Genomic DNA, 21,645 nt, shown 5'->3' on the forward strand with positions numbered 1-21,645 from the left:
GAGGGGGGAAACGGGCGGAGGTGGGTGGGGGAGTCCTAAAGCGCCGAAGTGTGAGGTGAGGCAGAGCTCATTCAGTGGGATCGTTGAGCTGCGGAGCTCCTCGGATTTAACGAACAGAAAAGCCCTCCGTTTGGTGTGAGAAGCGCTCCTGTCCTGGACCGCTGTGCGCCCTGCAGCTCGCTGTGGCACAACACCTCTGAGGCGAACACGGAAAGATCCTGCAAGGGGACGACACCAAAAACTTTTTTCATCGTGCTTTTCAACAAAGGTAAGATGCTGTTTTGGTTTTTTGTTTAAGCTTGCAAATAGGATCAATGCACGCGCAATGGTGGAGAGCATGAGGAGATGCATGGCTCATCTTGATCGTGATTTGTAGCTTAATTTAAGCCACGGGTAAATGTAATGAATTGCTTTAATCAAGAAATGATTGCGTGCTTGTAAACCAGTTAAGAATACAAAAAAACACCAGGAGATCTCCCTTAAATTAACTTTTGGGTTTGTTTCTTTGTGCGTTATTCGTATTCCATAGATTGGCTACTCATTGATTAAGCCATAGAGGTGGCAACCTGCAACCTGCAAGTCCCGGAGCGCTACCCATCACATTACATTAGCCTATATTTTCAATAAAAGAGCTGCTTTTACTCACATTTGTATTCGGGTTTTCACAATGTCGCATATGCTACTACCTCAGACGAGCATGCATGAAATACAAGTGGAGTTGATATGCTGTAGATGCATGGTAAGTTAACCCTTTTGCCCTGCCAGTTACAGTTACATCACAGGGAACCATTCAGATGTGTCTGTTTGACAGCCATACGAGAGATTGATGTCAGCGCTATTGATAAAATCTCCAGGACGAACCTATTTCTCCACTCTCTGGCTATGGTGTATTTGTGTGTGTTGTGTGTGTGTGTGCCCAAAGCAGCATTCTCTTAAATAAACTGGAGAGTTCCACTTGCCAAACGCTCAACATCTTCCTGTTGGATGTTTCAAAAGACAAACAAGTTGCTTTGAACTGATTATAACTTTTAAAGCTTAATAGAAACACCTGAGACGTCCACTCCATTTACAATTACCCTAACTTGAGTGCAACACATCTTAGAAAAACACCAGGTGCGGCTCAAATGTACCTCTATGCTTCTGCATATAGTCATTTGGATTATAAATCGGTCAACAAGTCATAGCCTGAGTCCACAAAGTGTATCTACTGTAACATAGTCTTTACAGATTCACTTATACATAATGTAAATACATTATTTGTCAACTTTTACATGAAATTAATCTTAACATTAATCTTAATCTTGCTGGGTCTGAGAAGGAGAAAAAAAGTCTGCATTGTGATTTGCAGTGTTTCCTCAAAAGTAATTTGTATATGGACCTCAGGGAAGAGACAGAGTCTACTGCATATTCGATTTGCACAATGGTTATGCAGAGGAGTAGTTCCCTGCGGTATCCCCTGTCCACCACCTCAGGTATGTTTGTTTTTTTTTATAATAGGAGAGTTATACAGTACATCACGATAAAGAATCCTTACTATCGCCTCCCACCTCTGGAACCAATCGTTGCTGTCCATTCCCGCTTTCATATTAAAACGCAAGCATTCGTTTGCGCACTGGCACGCATACACACACACGCACGCACGCAAGCACACACACACACACACTCACACACGCACACACACACACACACACATTTTCCAATTGCACCATCAATGTCTCCATGGAAACCAACTCTCATGGCACCCTCAGTTGATCGCCTTCAGCATTACTCTTGGCTTGCCACTGAAAAACGTGTACAGGCGGTGTTTGTGGATGAGTCTGTCAACTGCATGTTGATGCATGAAAACTGGAGAGGAGGTGGTGCCGCGCTCTCTCTGACTAGAGATCATTGTCTGTGTTGGGTTTTTAATGGCCGTGCTATCTTCCACTGGTGGTCTCGGTCAGAGGAGGCGGCTGTACCGTGTGCATTGTGTGGCAGAGCTGGGATCTGAAGAGGCCTTGGCCTTCAGTGTAATTGCTTGGAGAATATGTAAAGGAAAGTGTCCATGCAGCTAATGCGTTTTGTCCTTTTCCCAGAGGCTGCTCTCTAAACTACTGCACTGTGGCATTTGCTGCCTTACATGAATGAGCACAACATACATTCAACAGAAGCTCATACATGCTGAAAGGCAGGATGAGTCATTTGATATATACATGCATGTCCTGAGTCTGTAGGGGTGATTTTTATTTCATTCTTTATTTATTCGTATTTATTTATTTATTTACAAATGACGGTAAGTGTTTATTGGTTTATAATGTGACACGGTTACATGCTGTGAATGTAGCCATAAAAAACAGAATTCATATCCACATACGTAAGAGTCTGTTTGGGTCCATTATGCACATATTTTGCATTAGTTCACAAAGAAAAACATCATTAGTGTACGGGAATTTATGCAGAGACTTTTATCCGGCAGTGCTCTATTAATTCTGTTTACCTGCAAGTGCCGGCAAAATCATAGAAACACATCATTTCCTGGGTGTTTAGCTGTCTGTGCTGTTCTAGGAAACATATTCTATTTAATATTCTTTTGTTGTTTTTTGTCATAATATACTAAAAACAATGTTAATATAGTATAATATATAAAAAAGATTTAAAGTCTCTCATTGAGGAGACACCTCTAATTCTAAATTCATTGTGCGATGTGTATTTGTAGCTGTGTTTGTTATAGCAACAATTCATGTTTATTGCAACCTGTTTTTTTTTTCTTTCTAAAAATGAATCGTCAAAAGTCTATCATGGAAGTGTCAACCCTTCTGAGCATAAATTCATCCAAGTAATCATGCATGCACATGCACATACAGAGGCAATCCCACGCCATGACAAAACCCTGCAGCGTTGTTCCCACTGGAATTGAAACAGTTCAAAATCATATTTCTTGGAATCTGTTATGTTAGCCATCTGTGAGGATGCTACTTTAATTATGGTAGACATCGCTCGGGGTACTCAGGGCAGGGAAGAATTCTTGCATGAACATGTGTGTGTTAGTTGTGTTTAATTTCAGATGTTCTACTGTGAGCTACACACGTACAGGTAGGGGAAGGTTAGTTGTGGAGATATGCGAGCCAGGTTTAAATAACAGAGGAAGGAAGAGGAAGTAACAAAAAATCAATGGGCTATCTGTTAGCGTCTTTATTGACTGGTCTCTACTGTGCAAGTTAAGTTTTACCAATCAATCTCAACAGTGTTATGGACTGATTAAAGTAGTCGGCTGTGCTTGAGAAATAATAAGAGGACAATTCACTGGATGGGTTTTTCTGTAATACTCATAGATGACTGGGAATGGTAAACCAAATGAGACACGACACTGTAAGCTGAAAGATTAATTAAATTCCTATAGGATGTTAACATGCAGTGGGTAGAATGTGATAATATGGTCTTGTTTTTATAGCGAGAATTAGCTATCATTTTATATAACGCCTGACAGCTTACAGAGCAAGCAGGCAGCAGATAGTGCTGGCCTATTTTTCCTGCTGCCTTCATATTTTGTACACTGCTCCATAATGGTCGTCAGTTCAGTTTAGCGCCTAAGAAAAGCAACGGAATCTGAGAACAATGTGGAAACGCTCAAGTTTCTGCCAGACAAACTGAGATTTTACAGTCCCAGAAGTGTTAGATAGAGTGGGAGTGTGGCTTTAAAATGTGGGAGGGACAGAAAGAGAAACAAGATGGGAAGGACAGACAGTAAAATATTGAACTCTTTCTTTGGTTAAAAAGAGAACAGCCAAAAGATGGAGTGACCGAGTAAAAGGAGGGTGGATCCTCCCATGCGAGGACACAAGGACGTAAAAAGGGGCCGCACAAGCAGCCTGAAGATTGAGCATATGTTACCTGTCTGTGGCTGGCCAAGTGAAACCTCTTCTCTCGCTGCTGCCTGGTTAAGCTACAGAGAAAGGAAGGGTGAGAAAGATAGAAAGGGAGAAAAGGGAAAGTGGAGGAATGAAAATAAAAGGAAAAGAAAAGGACAGTACAATTGGGTTAAAAAAGAGAGGGAGGAAAGGCAACAGGTGAAACAGACACCAATATTCAGACGGCCACAGAGATGTCTATGTGTGCGGTTGTGGGTTTCCATTCATGGAGCTCCTCTGTGGTCTTGTTGGCAGTTTGTGTCATCGAGTGCTTGAGTAATCCTCCTGGGAACACGCTGAAGATGCCAAAGTACCATCCAGCACTTCTTTTCACTCGTTACCACCCTTATGCTCCTCTATCTCTGTCTCTCTTTTTCTCACTTTCTCAATACTTCTTTTCTCTCTTCCCTTAGCTGTTTCTTTCATTTAAGTCCTTCCTAATTGCCTCAATATCATCCAAATTCATTTGTTTCTGCACTTGATTTCCCCCATATTCCTTTGCTTTTAAGGCCTTGAATTGCGATTTATCTCCTCCTCATCACTGTACTCCTGGTGTGAATCTTTCTAATATGTGGGATTCATGCTCTTTTTCTTTTTAAGTCTTGCCTATAGAATCAGTGTTTTGGTTCTCAGAGAGCAGAACAGAGTGAGGCCTTTCCCATGGGTTGACCAAACAAAGAGCCCGGTTCCCTTCACTTCTGTGTGACTGCACAGGAACAGAAACACAGGCATTCACTAGCGAGGCTGCTGCTGTGCGGCAAAACGATAGATCTCCGCTGGCCATGGTCAAGGCATTTCTTCACTTTCGCTATAGAGTCTGTGTTGATGTGTAAGGGATGGAAAATCTCCTCCAAAAGTGAGTTTGTCATATAGCAAAAACACATACATACATACTGTACATACATACATACATGCATACATACATGTACATACATACATACAGATACAGACATACATACATACATACATACATACATACAGACATACAGACATACATACATACATGTACATACATGTACATACATACATACATACATAAATGTTTTCAGAAACTCGCCTTGGTGAGCTCATAGTGCAGGGATGATATTAAAAAAACAATCATTTAATAAAACACATTCAGATAGATAAAATAGCATGAATTTCAAAGATAGGATGAAAAGAAAATATTCCTTAAAGTAACAACGATTTACAATTCAACAGCCAAATATGTTATGAACATAAAAATACACAAAATATCTTCAATAAGAAAATAAAGAGAAGAAAACAAAATATGCTACTACTCTGTGATTCATTACGTGTGAGCTTTGCAAGCAGTCATATTGCTTTATATGTATTGTATTATTAAAATATCAGAAGTTTTATTATAATTAGATGTTATTTACTTTCTGGAACTTCCTAGTACTTTGTGTAAAAGTGAAGGAAAACCAAATATTATCCATGGTCAGAGTTGCCCACACGTGTACGAATTGCTTACAGATTCCACAAGTTGAACAAATTTGAACTTACTTAAACTGGTTAACAGCACATTGTTCTGCTCTGATGGTTTTCCAATATTTCAATTTTCATTCCTTCTTTTCAAAAGGACTCAACAGAACACACATACAGTATTTGCATACTGGGTGGCGGTCAGTGTTTACTGTGGTACAGTAAAGGCCTCATCCCACCCAAGCCCTTCACCACTGCCACTGTCCTTCTCCTCCTCCTCCCTGAAAACCCCAAACCACCCACATCCCATTGGCACCTGCTACATCGGAATTCAGGTCAGCAGAGGGAGTCACGACATTGCTCTGGGAGTGATTGGTAAAGAGGAGAGGGGGCTAAACGGGGTGGGACCCCTTCTCTTGGCACCAAAGACCATGCCATTGAGAACAATCAGTCCATTATGGACAACAAAAGAATCAAAATCAAAGCGCATGAAGTGATTCTTGCAAAACAAATAGAAGACTTCATTTGAACATTTGTCCCAAGATGCATTCTGACAGATTCACACTGGTGGTCAGATAACTACCATTGGTTTACATCATTGCTCTTTGAACTTCATGCCTCAACCAACACACAGACAATAAAATCTTAATATAAGACAATTAAGCAGCAAGAAATGTTCACTTGAGATGTATTTGAAATGTTTGAATATTTCAAATACTGGACATTTGACTCAACATAAACCTAAGAACATTTAAAATATACTCAGAAAATATAAATAGTTATAGTTTCTGTTTAACTTCTCCTGTACAAGCTGCTCTTGCTGCTTTTCTCCTCACATCCTTCCTTTATAGAGTAGAGCTTTTTATGACAGTTTCATAATGAGGTTAATGGGAGGATCAGTGAATAGGGAATAAAGAGGTAGAGGATGAATAATAAATAAACAAAAGAATTTCATGATGCCTAGAGTGTCTGTATGTTGACAAAGATGTATCTAGATATCATTTTCACATTTGATCCTCCTGCCATTAGCAGAGGATCACAGAAACCAGGAACAGGAACACAGAAACTTTATGTAATAAAGTTAATCTAAGTAAAACTAGTGTCATTACCCTTCACCCAGTACCCCTCCCCATCTCACCCACCTTCTTCTTCCTTTTCCCCTTTTTAACTATTCTACAAATCCTCAATTAAGTGCGTGATGGGCCTCTGAGGCAGGTTTGTGTGCGTCTTTGTTCAGTTCTGGGGGATCGGCCGGCATTAATGTTCCCCTTGAGTATGTAAATAGCCTGAGCTGTGGGAGCGCAGAGCAGAGCTGCCACTTGTCCACTTAATCGTGGAGAGCTCCATCACTTTCAGACGTTTTAGGGAGCCAACATGCAGTGCATGCATGAGAACTTCAGCACCAAATACAATGCCCACACTCGGAGGAGTAACCTCAGCACCCATGTCCACCTCCTACTTCTTCCGGAAAACCCCCTTTGCTCTCTCTCCCTCAGGACCCTTTACCCTCACCCCCTCTGCCCAAAACAGCCCTCACCCCTCCTACTTCACAGACCCCAGACCAATCCTGCCTCTGCATGGCTGCTGCTCCCCACTGCTCAGCCAATCCCGTCCCGACGAGCCCAGCTGATAGACCCTACCGTCTAGTTTTGTTTACCTCACCCACTTGTCCAGCGGAACACACAACAACCCCTTCATTGCATGTTTGTCAGCCCGCTTTTCAGAACTAAAAGAGAAGAGAAAGAGGAGGTGGGGGTTACAAAAACAAAAACGAAGGAAACAATTAAATTGCCCCCCCTTCCCATGAACCCTGTTCTAGCGGTTTCCCAGCTCTAGAGTCTGTTAACTAACTTGGAGGCCAGTAAAGTGGCCCATTATTCTGGTAGGGGTGGCGTGTTCCAAGAGTGGCTTGCTTCAATGGCTGATGAACACAGAGAGGTTTTTGTTTGAGAGTTTTGGCTCGCCACATCATGCACTGGTTAATTAGGAACTACATCTATCTTTCTATCTATCTATCTATCTATCTATCTATCTATCTATCTATCTATCTATCTATCTATCTATCTATCTGTCTATCTATCTATCTATCTATCTATCTATCTATCTATCTATCTATCTATCTATCTATCTATCTATCTATCTATCTACCTATCTATCTATCTATCTATCTATCTATCTATCTATCTATCTACATATCTATCTATCTATCGATCTATCTAACTATCTATCTGTCTGTCTGTCTGTCTCCGTCTTACAAAAAAAAAAGCTCATATTGTTAAACTTTTATGTCATATATATTCATTAGGATTTATCTAGTATATTTATATCTGTTTTACACACTCTACACTGTACAGAATCCTTTTGTATCCAAACTGAACTTGACATCACTGGGAATCCTGGCTCCTCTTACTCTGTAGTGGTAGAGGATTACAGTGAACCAGGATTTTGGGGAATTTGTGTTGTGTGCTTTACATCTTGACTCAAGTGGGTTTACCATCCTCTGAGCGCCCTAAGACGAGTGTGCTATGGGGATTTGGCTGTGGCTGGGATGAAACAGTGGAAATGCGTTGAAAAAAGCTTTCCCCCAGGGGCTCTGATTAGATCCTGACCGATAAAGGATTTTTAAGTCTGATACTGATACAAATATTTTGGTTATTTCAGACTCCGATATTCCGATATCTTGGCCGAAGATAACATTAGTTATTTGTAGTTATTTTTGAGTTCTCACTAAATAATATGACAATAATTTGTTTTATTGTCACAACAGAGGTTCCATGAAAGTTCTGATGAATAAAATGTATAAAAATACAAATAAATGAAACTTAAAGTCCTTAAACTTGAAGAGCGCCCTCTGGTGGACAAACTATGCAACACCAACACTCATAACACAGCTGACCATCCATATTTATTTTATTTTTTACATATTCAATTATACTTTTTGTTTAGTGGTTATTATAAAGTATTCTGATGAATGAATATTTTTTACTAGCCATTATGCATGCCGAGACCAATAATGTCGGCCCGCCGATATATCGGTCGGGTTCTAGTTCTAGTATAATTGACTGTGACTATAGGCAGGCTGTCGTAAACAGGCAATGGAAGCATCCAAAGCGAGCACATTCCAGTGCTGTGTGTGACTGAAGAAATATTTAGTTTAGCAAGCTATGCAGAGAACAGTGACGTGAATAAAGTGAGGAGCAGCAGGGATCCCTCCGTGGCTTTTCGTGTTTCAGTCAGTAATTGATTAAATGATTATTTTAGCTCTTATTATAAAACCATTTAAGGGATAGGGTTAGGGTTAGGGTCATGTGTATAGTACATGTGGTTCTGAAAGAACAGTGTGAGTGAAGGGGTCCTGAAAGGAAAGCAGGATGGCAGTGTTAGAAGTCTACTTATGTTTATAGCAAAATCTGAACTTTGGCTTTTCTCGAATGGTGAAAAAAAGTAACTGTTTAAAGACAAATATAACATGTTTCTTGAATTCCTTTTTGTTTTTATTTTTGCAGGTTTATTTAGCGATGTTTTTGCTTCACACATCATTGGATTTGTTGTTTAATATTCAGTTTGCTGCACTAAAACAGTTGGCAAACACTCAGGCTCACACCAGATCTTTCATACTCCACGGGTTTTGTTGGTAACCCGTATGCTTCGGTGCCTAGAAACAAGACCACGCTTCCAGATATCAGACTCTGCTGAAATCGTGTTTGCTGTCAGACACGCATAGCAGATTCAATTCAATTCAATATTATTCATAGTATCAATTCATAACATAAGAGTTATCTCGAGACACTTTACAGATGGAGTAGGTCTAGACAACACTTTATAATTTACAAGGACCCAAAAGTTTTAGATGAAGGCAGATGAAGTCTTTTAATTAACATAGTATATTGTGATTGCAATGACACGTTATATCTGTGTGAGTGAGAGAGAAGGAGAAAGAAAAACAGAGAAAAGGAGGGAAAGATGTAAAGGAGAGGGTGCAATGAGCAGGGGTGGACTGGCCATCTGGCAATTCTGAAAATGCCTCTTTTTTTTTTTTTATGTGGATCGATTAGATTGTTTTTTAAATATACATCACTGATAATGTTTGATCAATAGAATGTAGATAATATTACACTTCACAACGTTTTGTGTCCATAACATGATTGTGTTATTGCACCATTTAGCAGTAAAAGCAGCAGCCTATGTAAGTCAATCCTACCTTTTTTCAATTTGGGACTTAAATGTGCTCCTTGGGGAAAAAACGTTAACATAAGCCCTTTTATCGCTAATCAAACAACTGGACTTTGGGGTCTAGTTTTGTCATATCCAGCCTATGCTCAGATGTGGAAGCTGAATATAATAATATTCCTATTATTTGTATTTTGAATTCTTACCTGCCACCAGAATTTTGTGATTTTCTTGTCATAAATATAGATGTTTTTACCATAAATTGGTGCCTAAAAATGTATCAGAGTGCAGAAATTGAAGCCTTTTAGAGGAGGACCCCCAGCACCCCCCTGCTTTATGTTCCCCCAAGGCAAATTCTGAGCAAGGAAAAACTCTGAGGTGTAATCACAGACAGATATAAACACATATTTAGCTTACAGTTAGAGAGTTAAACAAAAGAAAAATGGCAGACGAGACAGACAATATGTACAGTGTCAACAGAGAGAAATAGACTGACAGTTACAACAAAGAACAACATATCATAGAGAAAGGCAGTAACAGCATACAACGGCATAAATAGGCTGGATGTGTCAGTTTGTTATAAACGTGTGCTCTTAAAAAGTAGTAACCATTGTTTGCCAGTAACTTACATTGAATGTTGAAAAATCTGTTACATAAGGTATTGCTTATATTATTTCATCATCTATACACCAATCTTATTAGTGAATGCACGTGTCCGTGGGTGGGGCTGCATGGGCGTGGCAATGTGGGCTGGCGTGGCTACAGTGCCAGGGCTGAATTTTTGTCCCAGTCTAGCCCTGGTAGTGATGAAAAGAAATGCACATTGTAGAATGTATGAGTGTAGACTGTCAGCTCCGTCACACTTCTGTGCTTTCCTGATGTGCTTCACCGTCATTTTCTGGTCATCTTTGATGTGATGTGCTTTCTTCAGTGCGATACACAGACAGAGAGTGTTGCAAAAAGAAAGAAAACACAATGCATATGAAGACCTTATAGAAATGTGAATGCGAGAACATCACCATAGGCCATGTCTACATATGTTTCAACCGCTGTTTACAGTAATAAGCATCGCATGGCAACCAGCCAGTAGATACCATATGGCACATCATTTGAAATGTAGGCCCAGGAATTTATGTTGGTTGTATAAATTGCAGGATATGACTGCAAGATTTACAGTATACAGTTACTATGCTTTTAGTACTTTGCACTGTACTGGGAATAGAACAGTGTTTACCTGCAGTAAACAATTACCTGCAAGTATGAACCTGAAAACTGAAACGGAAAAAACAGGTTGCTTCCCTTGTTGACATTAGAGTTTTTTTGTAACTGTTTAGAGCTTCAGCTTGTCTTGTTCTTCGCCTAACTTAACACACCTTATGACCACTAAAAAATGTCAGTTGAAAATGTGTGTGTGTGTGTGTGTGTGTGTGTGTGTGTGTATGTCTGTTTGTGTGTGTGTGTGTGTGTGTGTGTGTGTGTGCAGCAGTGTTGGACAAGTTACTAGTTACTTCTTACAAAAAGTAATTAAATTAGATACGTAGTTACAAATTCTGAAAGTAACTAGTTACTTCAGAAAGTAACTAATGAATTGCTTTAATTAAATCAAAGTAGTTTTAATTAAATTACATTTTTAAATGCTCAAATTTGATCCCATTATCAGAAAATGGACACTTGATCCAATACATTATTAACGGAAACTGTACACACATCTAAACTCTTTTAATGTTGCTGTGGGACAAGGTGAGACAAGCTTCCAATCAGATGCCATGTACTACACCTAGATAGTCTAGTGGATCAATACAAATAACACAATAGATGTTTTGGAACTTCTGATATGTATTGCCTCTAAACAGACCACAACTGGGCAAAATGATATAAAGCCAGCGTGTGTCTTTGTGTGTGTGTGTGTGTGTGTGTGTGTGTGTGTGTGTGTGTGTGTATGTGTGTGTGTGTGGGTGGGTGATAGAGTGAGGGAGTAGTGAGAAAGTGACAGCGATTAGCTTTGGAGCGAGTAGCCAATCTAGAGTCATAGTGTCTGTGTTGTCTGACCACGGTCAGGAAAAGTTACCCATCCCCCCTCCTTGATTTTATAACCATAAGCCATAATTGTCTCTCATTGACTGACTCGCTTGTGTTGTTGGTTGTGTGTCCGACTATGCGTGCTTTTGAACACCCCCCAACTCTATAAAAGTCTTTGCCTCTTGGCTCAGAAATCTAGTTGGTCCGATGGAAAACAACAGCTTCAATTATAGTAACGCGCTACATTTTTCAGCAGTAATGGTAACAGCGTAATTAAGATGGGAAGAGTAATCAACTAGATTGCTTGTTACTAAAAAAAGTAAAGCCGTTAGTAACGCCTTTGTTATTTGTAACTCCATTATTCCCATCACTGGTGTGCAGGAATGCCCTTTCTGTCATCACGGCAGGGTGGTGTGAGGAGAGCAGGGCTTGGCCACTTCTGCAACCTATGCTCAGTCCCTACAGACTCCTGTGTTTAATTAGTGAGAGAACATCCATCCTCCTTAACCATCTTATCGGCAAATCCTTAGTGAGACAGTAACCCTCCTTACCCCGCCTCAAATACCACAGGACCGGGCCAACTGAGATTTACGGCCACAGTCTGTATGTGCGCACACGCTTGCATTGACATTTATTTGTACTTGTACACAAAATGTGAGCGAGAGCGGGTTTAGACAGGGAGAGTAAGTGCATGTATCATCAACGCATATTCATATTTAAGAGTGTGGCAGGTGAGTCTAGTGATGTGTGAGATGTGATTTGTGCACTAATTCCATTTCCCAGCTGCCCAAAACAGATGTCTGCTTTTCATGTATCCACAGATAACCTGATAACACAGAAGCCACTCATGTAATGTCTATATGGAGACATGCTCCATCTCATTCTCCACTTCAGTGGGTTGCTTTCATTGGACCTTCGTCCAACACTTTCTCTCCGTCCTCACCTTTTTTCTCCTCTGCTATACCGTTCCTTTGTCTCCATCCTTACTTTCATCAGCCACACCTTTTTCTTTTCTACCCTCCCCCTTTTCCCTTCTCCCTTCTGCCATACATTGTTACACATCTATCTTTATGTGGCATTCTTGTCGTTTTATTCCTCCCACCCTACCGTCTGTCTGCTCTCTCTCTCTCTTTGCCTATCACCCTCCTCTCAGCAATATAGTGGGTATACCATAGCAGTGATTGTAGTAGGGGGTGGGGTGGTCCTGCCTTACTGGCAGATTTAATGAGATCCTGTGGGGATCGGACCAAAGCCATTAAAAGCTGCGTGCTGCTATATAGGCAGCTCTGTTAAACAGATGCGCCTTTGCTAATGATAGCATTGCTTCATATGCAGCAGCCATGAACACAGGAGACTTTGTCTGCTTTAGGTGTGCAGCCCCTCATTGGATAGAGGAGGGCATAAAAAACTCACTTGACTCTGGATAATCTTCTTTTCTCCACTGACCTTTCATCTGTGCAGCTTTAGGCAAAGATGGGGGCTGGGATAGGAGATCTCGTGACGGGCAGTAACAAAATCCTTTTGGTTGCAGCTTTGAAGGACACAACTGAAAGAACATGATAGAGGAATGACTTAGAGTTATTCAAGCTGAGACGTGCTATATGAATGCCAGAGAGTTGCTAACTGTAAATGCAACAAAAAAGAGACCTAAAGGAAAGACGTGTGGGAATGAGTATTTCTTTCTGGTTTAGGATCCAACTGTAGCTCCGGCTGTGTAGTGGGTTGTGGTTGGATTGGATGCCATCAAACTGAATATCTCTGCAGACATTATCCAGATAATTGGGAATCACCCAATTCAGCCCTATGACAACCACTCCCCAGCATAATGGAACTGTTAACACATAATTATAGAGGGACTAGTCACATCTGAGAGACTTTTACAGACTACAACACTAGCCTCAGGATTCCCAGAGGCTCTCTCTAATGACTGCCTCATTATGGACACAAAGAGTTGAGCCAAACAAAGGGAAACCTTAGAGGATGCTGAGGGACAGACACGTACAGTAGGTTCAATCATGCGTTGCCAGGATGCACCCTGATTGTAAAATAGGAAGACAATAAAGTGATGAAAGCATACAGTGTTACAGCTGTAACACACAATGTAAGAAGCAGTTACCAAATTGCTGCACATGATTGACAGTAACCATCAAGGAGATGTGTGTTCTTCAGTAGAATTGTTACAGAAAGGCACACTGACTTTGCTCTCAGAGGCCAGTGTGTGTGTGTGTGTGTGTGTGTGTGTGTGTGTTAGAGGGTGAGAATTCCTGGGAAATTTGTATCTCCTTCAGTCTACAGTTTGTAGAATACTGTCACATGCTAATCATTTGACAACAGTGGTATGCATGATTCAAGAGGACTCTTGGTAGCTACAATGCCTGAATGCCACTTGCTAACCTTACAGTAGGATCTATCAGGATCCCTTTAGCACTACAACTTAGATCAAACTGAGTTGAGGGCTGAGGCTGTGTCACTGACCGTGGTACTGAAGGCCTGCCCTGCTGTTTGGAAGGGTTAAACCCCAAACACAAAAGGGCAGCCCTTTATAATCACCCAAAGAAGTAGGTATTAAACAGATCAATAGTACATAATACATAGGAAGTAATGATGTATTTACAACTGCAGCTAAAATATAATATGTTGAATTCACTTGCAATTGTTGATGACTGTAAAAGCATGATTCTATAAAATATTATACTGCAAGTTCTTTGCTCTCCAGCTATTTTATTCAGTCCAAAGCCCAGTGAATGGCGGCATGAAATTGACATGAGTGAATACCAGCAGATATCTGCTGTGCCTCTTTCTGTCTTTGATCAGAATTTATTCTTGCTGCTAGGTTCACTTGGAAGTAGTTCAAGACAGCTTTCAAGTGGACCACTGAGTGACTCTGCACATCTTACATTTGTTTGGGGTCACTTTCTGACATGTCAATTTACCATATCAAGACAATACTGAGTCTGGTTCCCTTCCACTGATATCGCCTTTTATAAGTGTGTTGTGCGCTTTTGATGACTAGATTCAGAACTGGTGGAGATACATGAATATGTCCAGACAATGGAAACACATACATTTCCAAGGAAGAATTGACTGAGAAACTGGTAGGTCAATTAATTTCCTTTAGGCAGTTGTATATTAGGAATAACAGGATTATTGATTGTGGTTTGGTATTTGTGGTGGAATCTACACAAAGTTTTAAGGCAGCTTCCCGATGGGAACGTTGTTTTGCCATAGTTACTCTACTCATTGGAGATAATGTGTCTCAGCAAGCAGCACTCTTAGAGGGTCCTCTGTGTTGTTGGTTACACTGTAGATGGAATAAACCAGATTTGCATGACAGTCCACGAATCTCTCTATCACTATCTATCACTGAATGCATCCATTTTGACAACCATCTAGGAAAACATAATGAGAGTGACAAAGCTTCCCTTTCTTCAGATGCTGGGATTTATCTTCCACTCTCTATGCACAGCACAACCTTAAAGTGTTTGCTGAGAGCTTCATTTTGGAGGGAGGGGGCTTTTTCACAGCTCCTAGGCAGCCAGTATGTGTGAGCCCATTTCTTCCCACTGCATGGCAAGTGGCTGTGAGGCCCCGGGGGGGACCAGATATATCCGGAGCCTGGCCCCGCTCCAGTTGTCTTTACCTCACAGTATATTGTGATGCTCCAGTCATGAGAACGGGCATAGGGCCCCTCGAGAGACCAGTGGGAAACTTGTATTCTCATTTACATCTTCGTCTGTGCTGTTGCGTGAATCCCAACAAGCTGAAATTCAGACGAGTATGACCATGCAACTGGCCACTGAAGCAAACTTGTTCATTATTATGTCTTCTGCTAATCTTTCAAGCAACCTGTATCCCATCTTTATATGGTGTGTGTGCAGGCTATGTGTTTGTATGCTGTGTGTGTATGTGTTTGTGTGTGCGTGTGTGTGTGTTTGTGGCTATGAGCTTCCTCTTTCCCCTTTATCCCCTTCCCGTTAAGCTGCAGAGTGTTGCTAGGACAACCCCTCGTGGTCCTTGATGCATCGCAGCGGTCCTCAATGCCAGCACTCAGGGAACCTCCTAGCACTGGGAAGGCAGCATAAAATTGGGATAATCGCCGTCGATTATGGGACACAATGGGTATTCATCCTGTAAAAAAGAGACTGCGGAGGGGGAAAGAGAAAGGGGTGCCTTGGTCCCTCCGCTGCTCTCCCACGGTGGGCACAGGCATGACATCAGTGGCCTGAAAGAACTGGTATTCTGGACATGCCCACTGCCCCCCCCTCTTATTTGAACCCCCTCCCTTCTTTTCTTGCCCCTGCCAGTTTGGATGCAGTGCTTGGCTGGGTGAGTCGGGCCACTGCTGCTGTTTGCATGTGAAACAAAGCCCCACAGAAGGAAGAGAGAGGAAGCAGAGCGCTTCACATGGCACCAGCCAAAAGCAGGGATGGCTGCCTCAGCCTTCCCCTCACAGGCCCCTCTTTTGGCTGAGAGGTGCCAGTGTGACCCCAGTACCCCCTTCTCCCCTAGTGTCCCTTTCTTGTAACCCCTTCTTCTCTGTCCGCTCTCATCATGAAAATACTCGCTCTTTGCTGAGAGGGCCCTTTCAATCAGTATGACATGTGAAGGGATTTAGGATGAGTGAATTCTCATGACACAACCTTTGCCGACAGGGATGGGATTCCTCTCGCTTTTGTTGTGCAGTTGGTCATTTGTTTGAAGAGGAAATAGCTTTCCAACACATTTCCCTAATTAGAATAATGCGATATTGCTCAATACGATGTGAAGTCCCATGCTGCTGGGAGACTGGAGGGAAATCAGCATGACACATGAATCACGTTGGTCATTTGTTCTTTGGAGTTCAACACTTATAGTGGGGACACATAAATATAATTTTTAGAGTGTGTGCTACTTGAATGTGTGGATCAGAATCTTTAAAGATTGATATTTTGTAGCTTTCTTTCATTTTCTTAATTGATATTTATCAAGGTTATTAAGGAGAGTATATGGATATGTCAATCAAATCTTTGAATCTAATGATTTGGGACTTGGTTTGTGTGACCTAAACATTTTACAGAAATCCAACAGGCTTTTGAACCACTGTGGCTCTAGAGTGACACACTATGTCGCAGCAAAAACAATAGCTTCTCATCTGCTGTCCATCAGAATGACCTCAAATCTCCCATTCGGCAACATTACGACATTAAATCTTTCATCCATCATTCCTTTGTTCTTTATTCCTCTCTAAGCAAAAGAGATACTTACAAAGTGCCACTGTCCGCACTGTGCCATTAGCAGGCATCGTCATGCTCATCTTCAGCAGCCTGGCCTTCCCCTCGCTATCCCACGTAGCTGGATAAGTCTGGGGGAGTGCTCTCTGGGGGGATTACAGTGTCCAGGGAATTTAGGGTCCCTGAGGGATTTGACTCTTAAGCTCACATATTGACTCCACCCTCTACTTCTTCTTTTCAGTTTTTTAAAAATGTATTTCTAGGTATGTTGGATGTGTATGTGCTTTGTGTGTGTGCCTTGGTGTGTAGCTGGTTGTGGGTGGTGGTGGAGTGAGGGGGTGGGGGCTAAGGGGGGTTTGCAGACTTCAGGATGGGGCAATTCAGGATGCTGTGACTGGGTCTGTCTTCTGGGCTGTGTTGACTCGCTCCTCTCTGGATGCTTAGGAAGAGCTGGTGGACAGCTGAGAGCTGCTAGCTGTCAGCAGAGCTCTGGTGTTTTCAGCCGCCGGCTGTCCCTGGGACCTTACCTGCTGACATCTAGCAACAGTTTTGGATGGAGCAGCTGTGATCCTACTAACGGTTTCTTGTGCTGATTCACTCTTAATTACCAAAGGCTGGAGATTTGATCTTGGTCAATGTATATAGCACTTACCTCAACTCCAACAGAAATGAAGTAAGTACTCACGTCCTATTAACAGTTGTAGGCATAATCTATTTCTAAATTCTTATTGAATCAATTCAAGTATTGTTATTTTTATATACGGGTTAACAGTAAACATGAAATGCTGTATATGTTATGCTACATAACTATATAGTGTAGTATATCAGCAAAAGCTAAAAGAGAATACAATAAAAACATTTTAAGTTCAGTTTAAGTTTAGATTGTATATCAGCTGGAGTGTCACAGGTGTTGTTTAATGAAAACTTTCATTTTTCTTCATGGCTTTATGGCCTTGTAATGCAATTAATCTGGGCAAACCCTTGGCTAAGATTAACTGGTTTGTAAGAGGATTCCATTAGAGACTGAGGAGAAAAGACTGTGTGTGTGTGTGTGTTTGTGAGTGCGTGCGTGTGTGTGTGGGTGTGTGTGGGGGTGTAAACATAATTTCCTGATAGACAAAAATAACATTTGGACACACTCAGTTGGACAAAAATCCAGACAAGTCCCAGCCTCATGAAATGCAGCAGTTATACACACCACATTTTTTTATCAACTTAAACTCTCTCTCTCTCTCTCGCTCTCTCTCCAGAGAGAGAGAGAGAGAGAGAGAGAGAGAGAGAGAGAGAGAAAGAGAGAGAGAGTCATGCCTTTTAAATTATGAAGTCCCAGTTTCTAAAAGAAGCATCTCAGACTCATTTAATTCAATGGATCCTAAAAAAAAGTCACAGCTTTATATCTCGTATTTCTTCTTTATGGCAGAGACAATTAATTCTAAACTCATAGCATATATATCAAAGCTAACATTATGTAGAGCAAGGAGAATTTTTCCCTCAGTAAAATATATCTGTAGCATTACCAAAACACCTACTGATGTGAAATGACAGTTCTTCGCTGTAGTTGATTACTCTTTACTGTACATTTTCCATTTTCATCTATCACTGGGTTGCACAAGCCCACTCTCCCATCTGTCTCTGACGTGGAGAGAGAAGTGCTAATTAGAGAATCATGACAGAATAATATCCGACCTCAGTGACGTCCAACGGCTGCTTCCTCTCTCGCATATTGCTAAAAATAATGAAAGAGAGAGAAAAAGGGGGACAGTTCAATTAGCAGCACTCATAACTCTAATGGAATGGGATTTCATGGTAATGCCCATTTTTCAGGTTTTATTCCTGGGGTTTTACTAATTAATTCAGCTATAATCTGAAGAATGAAATAATGATGGGTACTGTTTGCCTGCTGTTTGCATGTATTTGCTGTATTTCAAGCTTCACTTTGAAATTAATAAGACGAGACAGGACCGGTCCATCTGTGTGCCTGGAAGCTGACCAGGTGGTCTCCCTATAGGCCCGCTTAAAAAGCAGCAATACACAAAGCTGTGGGAGGTGTGTGTCTGAGCATGTGTATGTTTGTGTGTGTGTGTGTGTTTGTGTGTGTGTAAATGTGTCAGAGTGTGTGTGTGTGTGTGTGTGTGTGGGGGGGGGGGGGGGGGGGGGGGGGGGGGGGGGGGGGCGACTGAGTACCTAGGGCCTTTGTGTATAGTGGGCCCGAAAAGATGCTAGCATGAATAGCTGTGGATGCAGGGAGGGGCCCATTGAAAATGCGTTTCTACAGGGTCCTGAAGTTTGTTCTGTGCCCCCGAGGTTGTGTGTGTGTGTGTGTCCATGTGGAATTATTAGCGACTAACTTCCCAACAACAATAACACCATAAAGAGCCTTTGTTTGCAAGGAAGTTTTCCAAAAGCTGCCCATTGGTTTGAGCTCCCCGTCTTGCCTTTGATCAAGCTCAGATTTTGAAATGAAAAACTTGACAGCCAACATGACTCATTTCTATCAAGACTTCATAGTGGACTTTCAGAGGAGGGTGTGAGGACAAAATCATTCACTTCACCAGTGAGGCTTCCATTTCTGAGTTTTAGGCCATGAACCCCAGCGGTTGGGTGAAAGGTCAAATTCACATATATGTTTGCTTTTCTTTGTATAGCCATCCCAGCAGGCATTACCATTGGCTCATTGAAATGAATAGGAACACAGAGACATTTTTATTTCCTCTTAGACAAAAAAACGTCAAACCATGCAACACATTTTGATAGATTATACCTGTGGCTTGTTGAGGAGAAGATTAAGCTCTGGCAGAGTTATTGAACACCTGTCTAACTGGCATGTGACAGGCACAGCTGGCTCTCTGCTATGTTGACACTTTGCTGGGAGTGCAGGAAACTGTTCTGTGCTGCCTGTGATGGGAAATCACCTTTTCATTCAAATAGGTTGCGTGATCAAGGCCCTTAGTCCTACCATTGTATTTGAGGCCTTTTGTGTTTTTAAATGTATTGTTACACAATCATAATTTAGAGAAAAATAATCTATTAAGGGGGAATACGTCTTAACATGCATTCATTGCTCAGATTTCTCCTTTTCTTTGTTATTCATCACACTTTTTCACTGTCAAATGAGCATCTGTTTCCCTTTTTAGCACTGTCTTAAGTGGATGTCTAAATACACTCACTAGGGGATTTTAGTCTCTGGCTGTCTACACTGTGAACCACCCTATACACTTTTTAATTACAAAATATTTATATATTAATATATATGTGTAAATTGTAATTTCCCACAGTTTCCATACTTTAAATTGATTTGAAACTTGTTTTCAGAATCTAGTATATGACATTACTTTTCAGAATTTCATGCCATAAAAACTTCATGCATAAAAACTACCCTGGACGCTATTACGATCATTCAAGTTGCAAAATGTACACATGCCTATAAATCCCTAAAAAAAAGTCATTATTTTATCAAAATAATGAACTTCTTTACATCAATCCTTTTAATAAATTGACTTGAGTTGCTATGCGCCTGAAGTATCGCCCCCTTGCAACTTGACTAACAACAGCTTGTAGTCAACTTCCATCTGTTGGCTGCTATAGCAACCAGTTTTGGAGTGACAGCTTGAAAGCTCAAGATTTTTCATAATGTACTTTTTTTTTAAATAGAGGTATATTTTCAGAGACTTCATGCACATCCTGTCAACACTAGGCCTTGTTCTTTCTCTCAGTGACCACACCTGACAGGACATAACCACATGACCCACTGTATAGTGACTTATGCTGTAGAGCCAGTAGTGTTTTTTTTAAAGCGGTTCAGCTTGATGCATTTTGTAAATAACAGATGCACTTGTTCTTTCTCTCTGTTACAGTGCCAACAGTATGCCTAAACAAGTTGAGGTGAGGATGCACGAGAGTCACCTGGAGCCCATTGAGGCCAGGCCTCAGTCCAAATGTGCCAACATCTGCTCCAAGATGTTCAAGAACCTTCTGCTCACACTCACCGTCCTCGGTAAGTCACCTCGTTGCCCGAGTATTTTTTTTCCTTTTTTCTTCCTTAGGGATCTAAAAAGAAAGCTTCCTTGTGATATGAGGAGAAGATGCCATCTGTGCTCGCTCAGTGTACCAGACAGTAAGATGACTGGGTCCTGACCGTCCCCTACACCGTGCTACCTGTTGCTGTCAAATGCTCTGTGCAGCACTGGGCATCGAAACAGCCCCGAGTGGTGCATAAAAATATTATAGCGGAGGCTTACTGTGCCTGGGGAGGGGGTTAATGAAAAGAAAGGGCACAAAAGTCATGCAATTTCTGGTTATAGGCCTTGAATCAGATTTGTGTTCGGTATCATTTGTTCGTTCTTGTGCCTGACAGATATGTTGTCCATTCCAATCTTGTTTGCTATAAGCTTAGGCTCCGAACCTGGTAAAACTGAATGAACGCATATATGTGTGTACATTTAATTTAGCCATGTGTCTGCCTGTGTCCAGCTTGCATGGATGTGTCTTTGTGTGAGCATGTGTAATGTGTACATCTCACCCCACTTGACAGGAACTCTCTCAAAGCAAGTGAGCCTTCATGATCATTGATCAACTGTCACTTGGCAGATAAGAGCTTGGATGCAAACTTGTAAATGGGCCAAAGAGAAGGCACAGGAAATCAAGACCCATCCAAAACCATTGGTTGTGTAGAATCCATCTAATGCTGCAAGACCGGAGGACAGATTAAAGAACAGAGGAAAGCCTAAGATAAAATTTTTTTTAAAAGAGGGCTTTTGATTCCAGTGTGTGTTATTTAACAACGTGTCAGCCTGTGTAATCTTTGGCAGTGGTGTGGTAGCAGAGGAAGTGCAGCCCCGGGGTGGCATGGCAGAGTTTTGTGTGGGCTGAGATGGATGGACACGGAGGCCAACAACCAGGCCTGGTACTGTAGGCTGGGCTGCAGTGGGGGGGGG

The 21,645-nt window shown here is 41.5% G+C and overlaps 1 protein-coding gene across 3 annotated transcripts in view; it reads left to right on the plus strand.

The window, feature by feature from the left end:
• The window catches only part of slc1a2b (solute carrier family 1 member 2b), a 29,351-nt gene continuing 7,706 nt past the window's right edge, over window positions 1-21,645 (plus strand). The window contains exons 1-2 of one of the 3 annotated variants that reach the window (XM_034880199.1): window positions 1-268; window positions 20,566-20,705. In XM_034880199.1, coding sequence (XP_034736090.1) covers window positions 20,576-20,705 — 130 coding nt within the window. In that variant the 5' untranslated portion in view covers window positions 1-268; window positions 20,566-20,575. Of the gene's footprint in view, window positions 269-17,093; window positions 17,385-20,565; window positions 20,706-21,645 lie in introns of those variants that run through there. The other 2 variants (XM_034880200.1, XM_034880198.1) reach the window with 2 other exon arrangements.

Source organism: Etheostoma cragini, chromosome 8, assembly GCF_013103735.1.
Source record: "Etheostoma cragini isolate CJK2018 chromosome 8, CSU_Ecrag_1.0, whole genome shotgun sequence".
In the NCBI taxonomy this organism is placed as follows: domain Eukaryota; kingdom Metazoa; phylum Chordata; class Actinopteri; order Perciformes; family Percidae; genus Etheostoma; species Etheostoma cragini.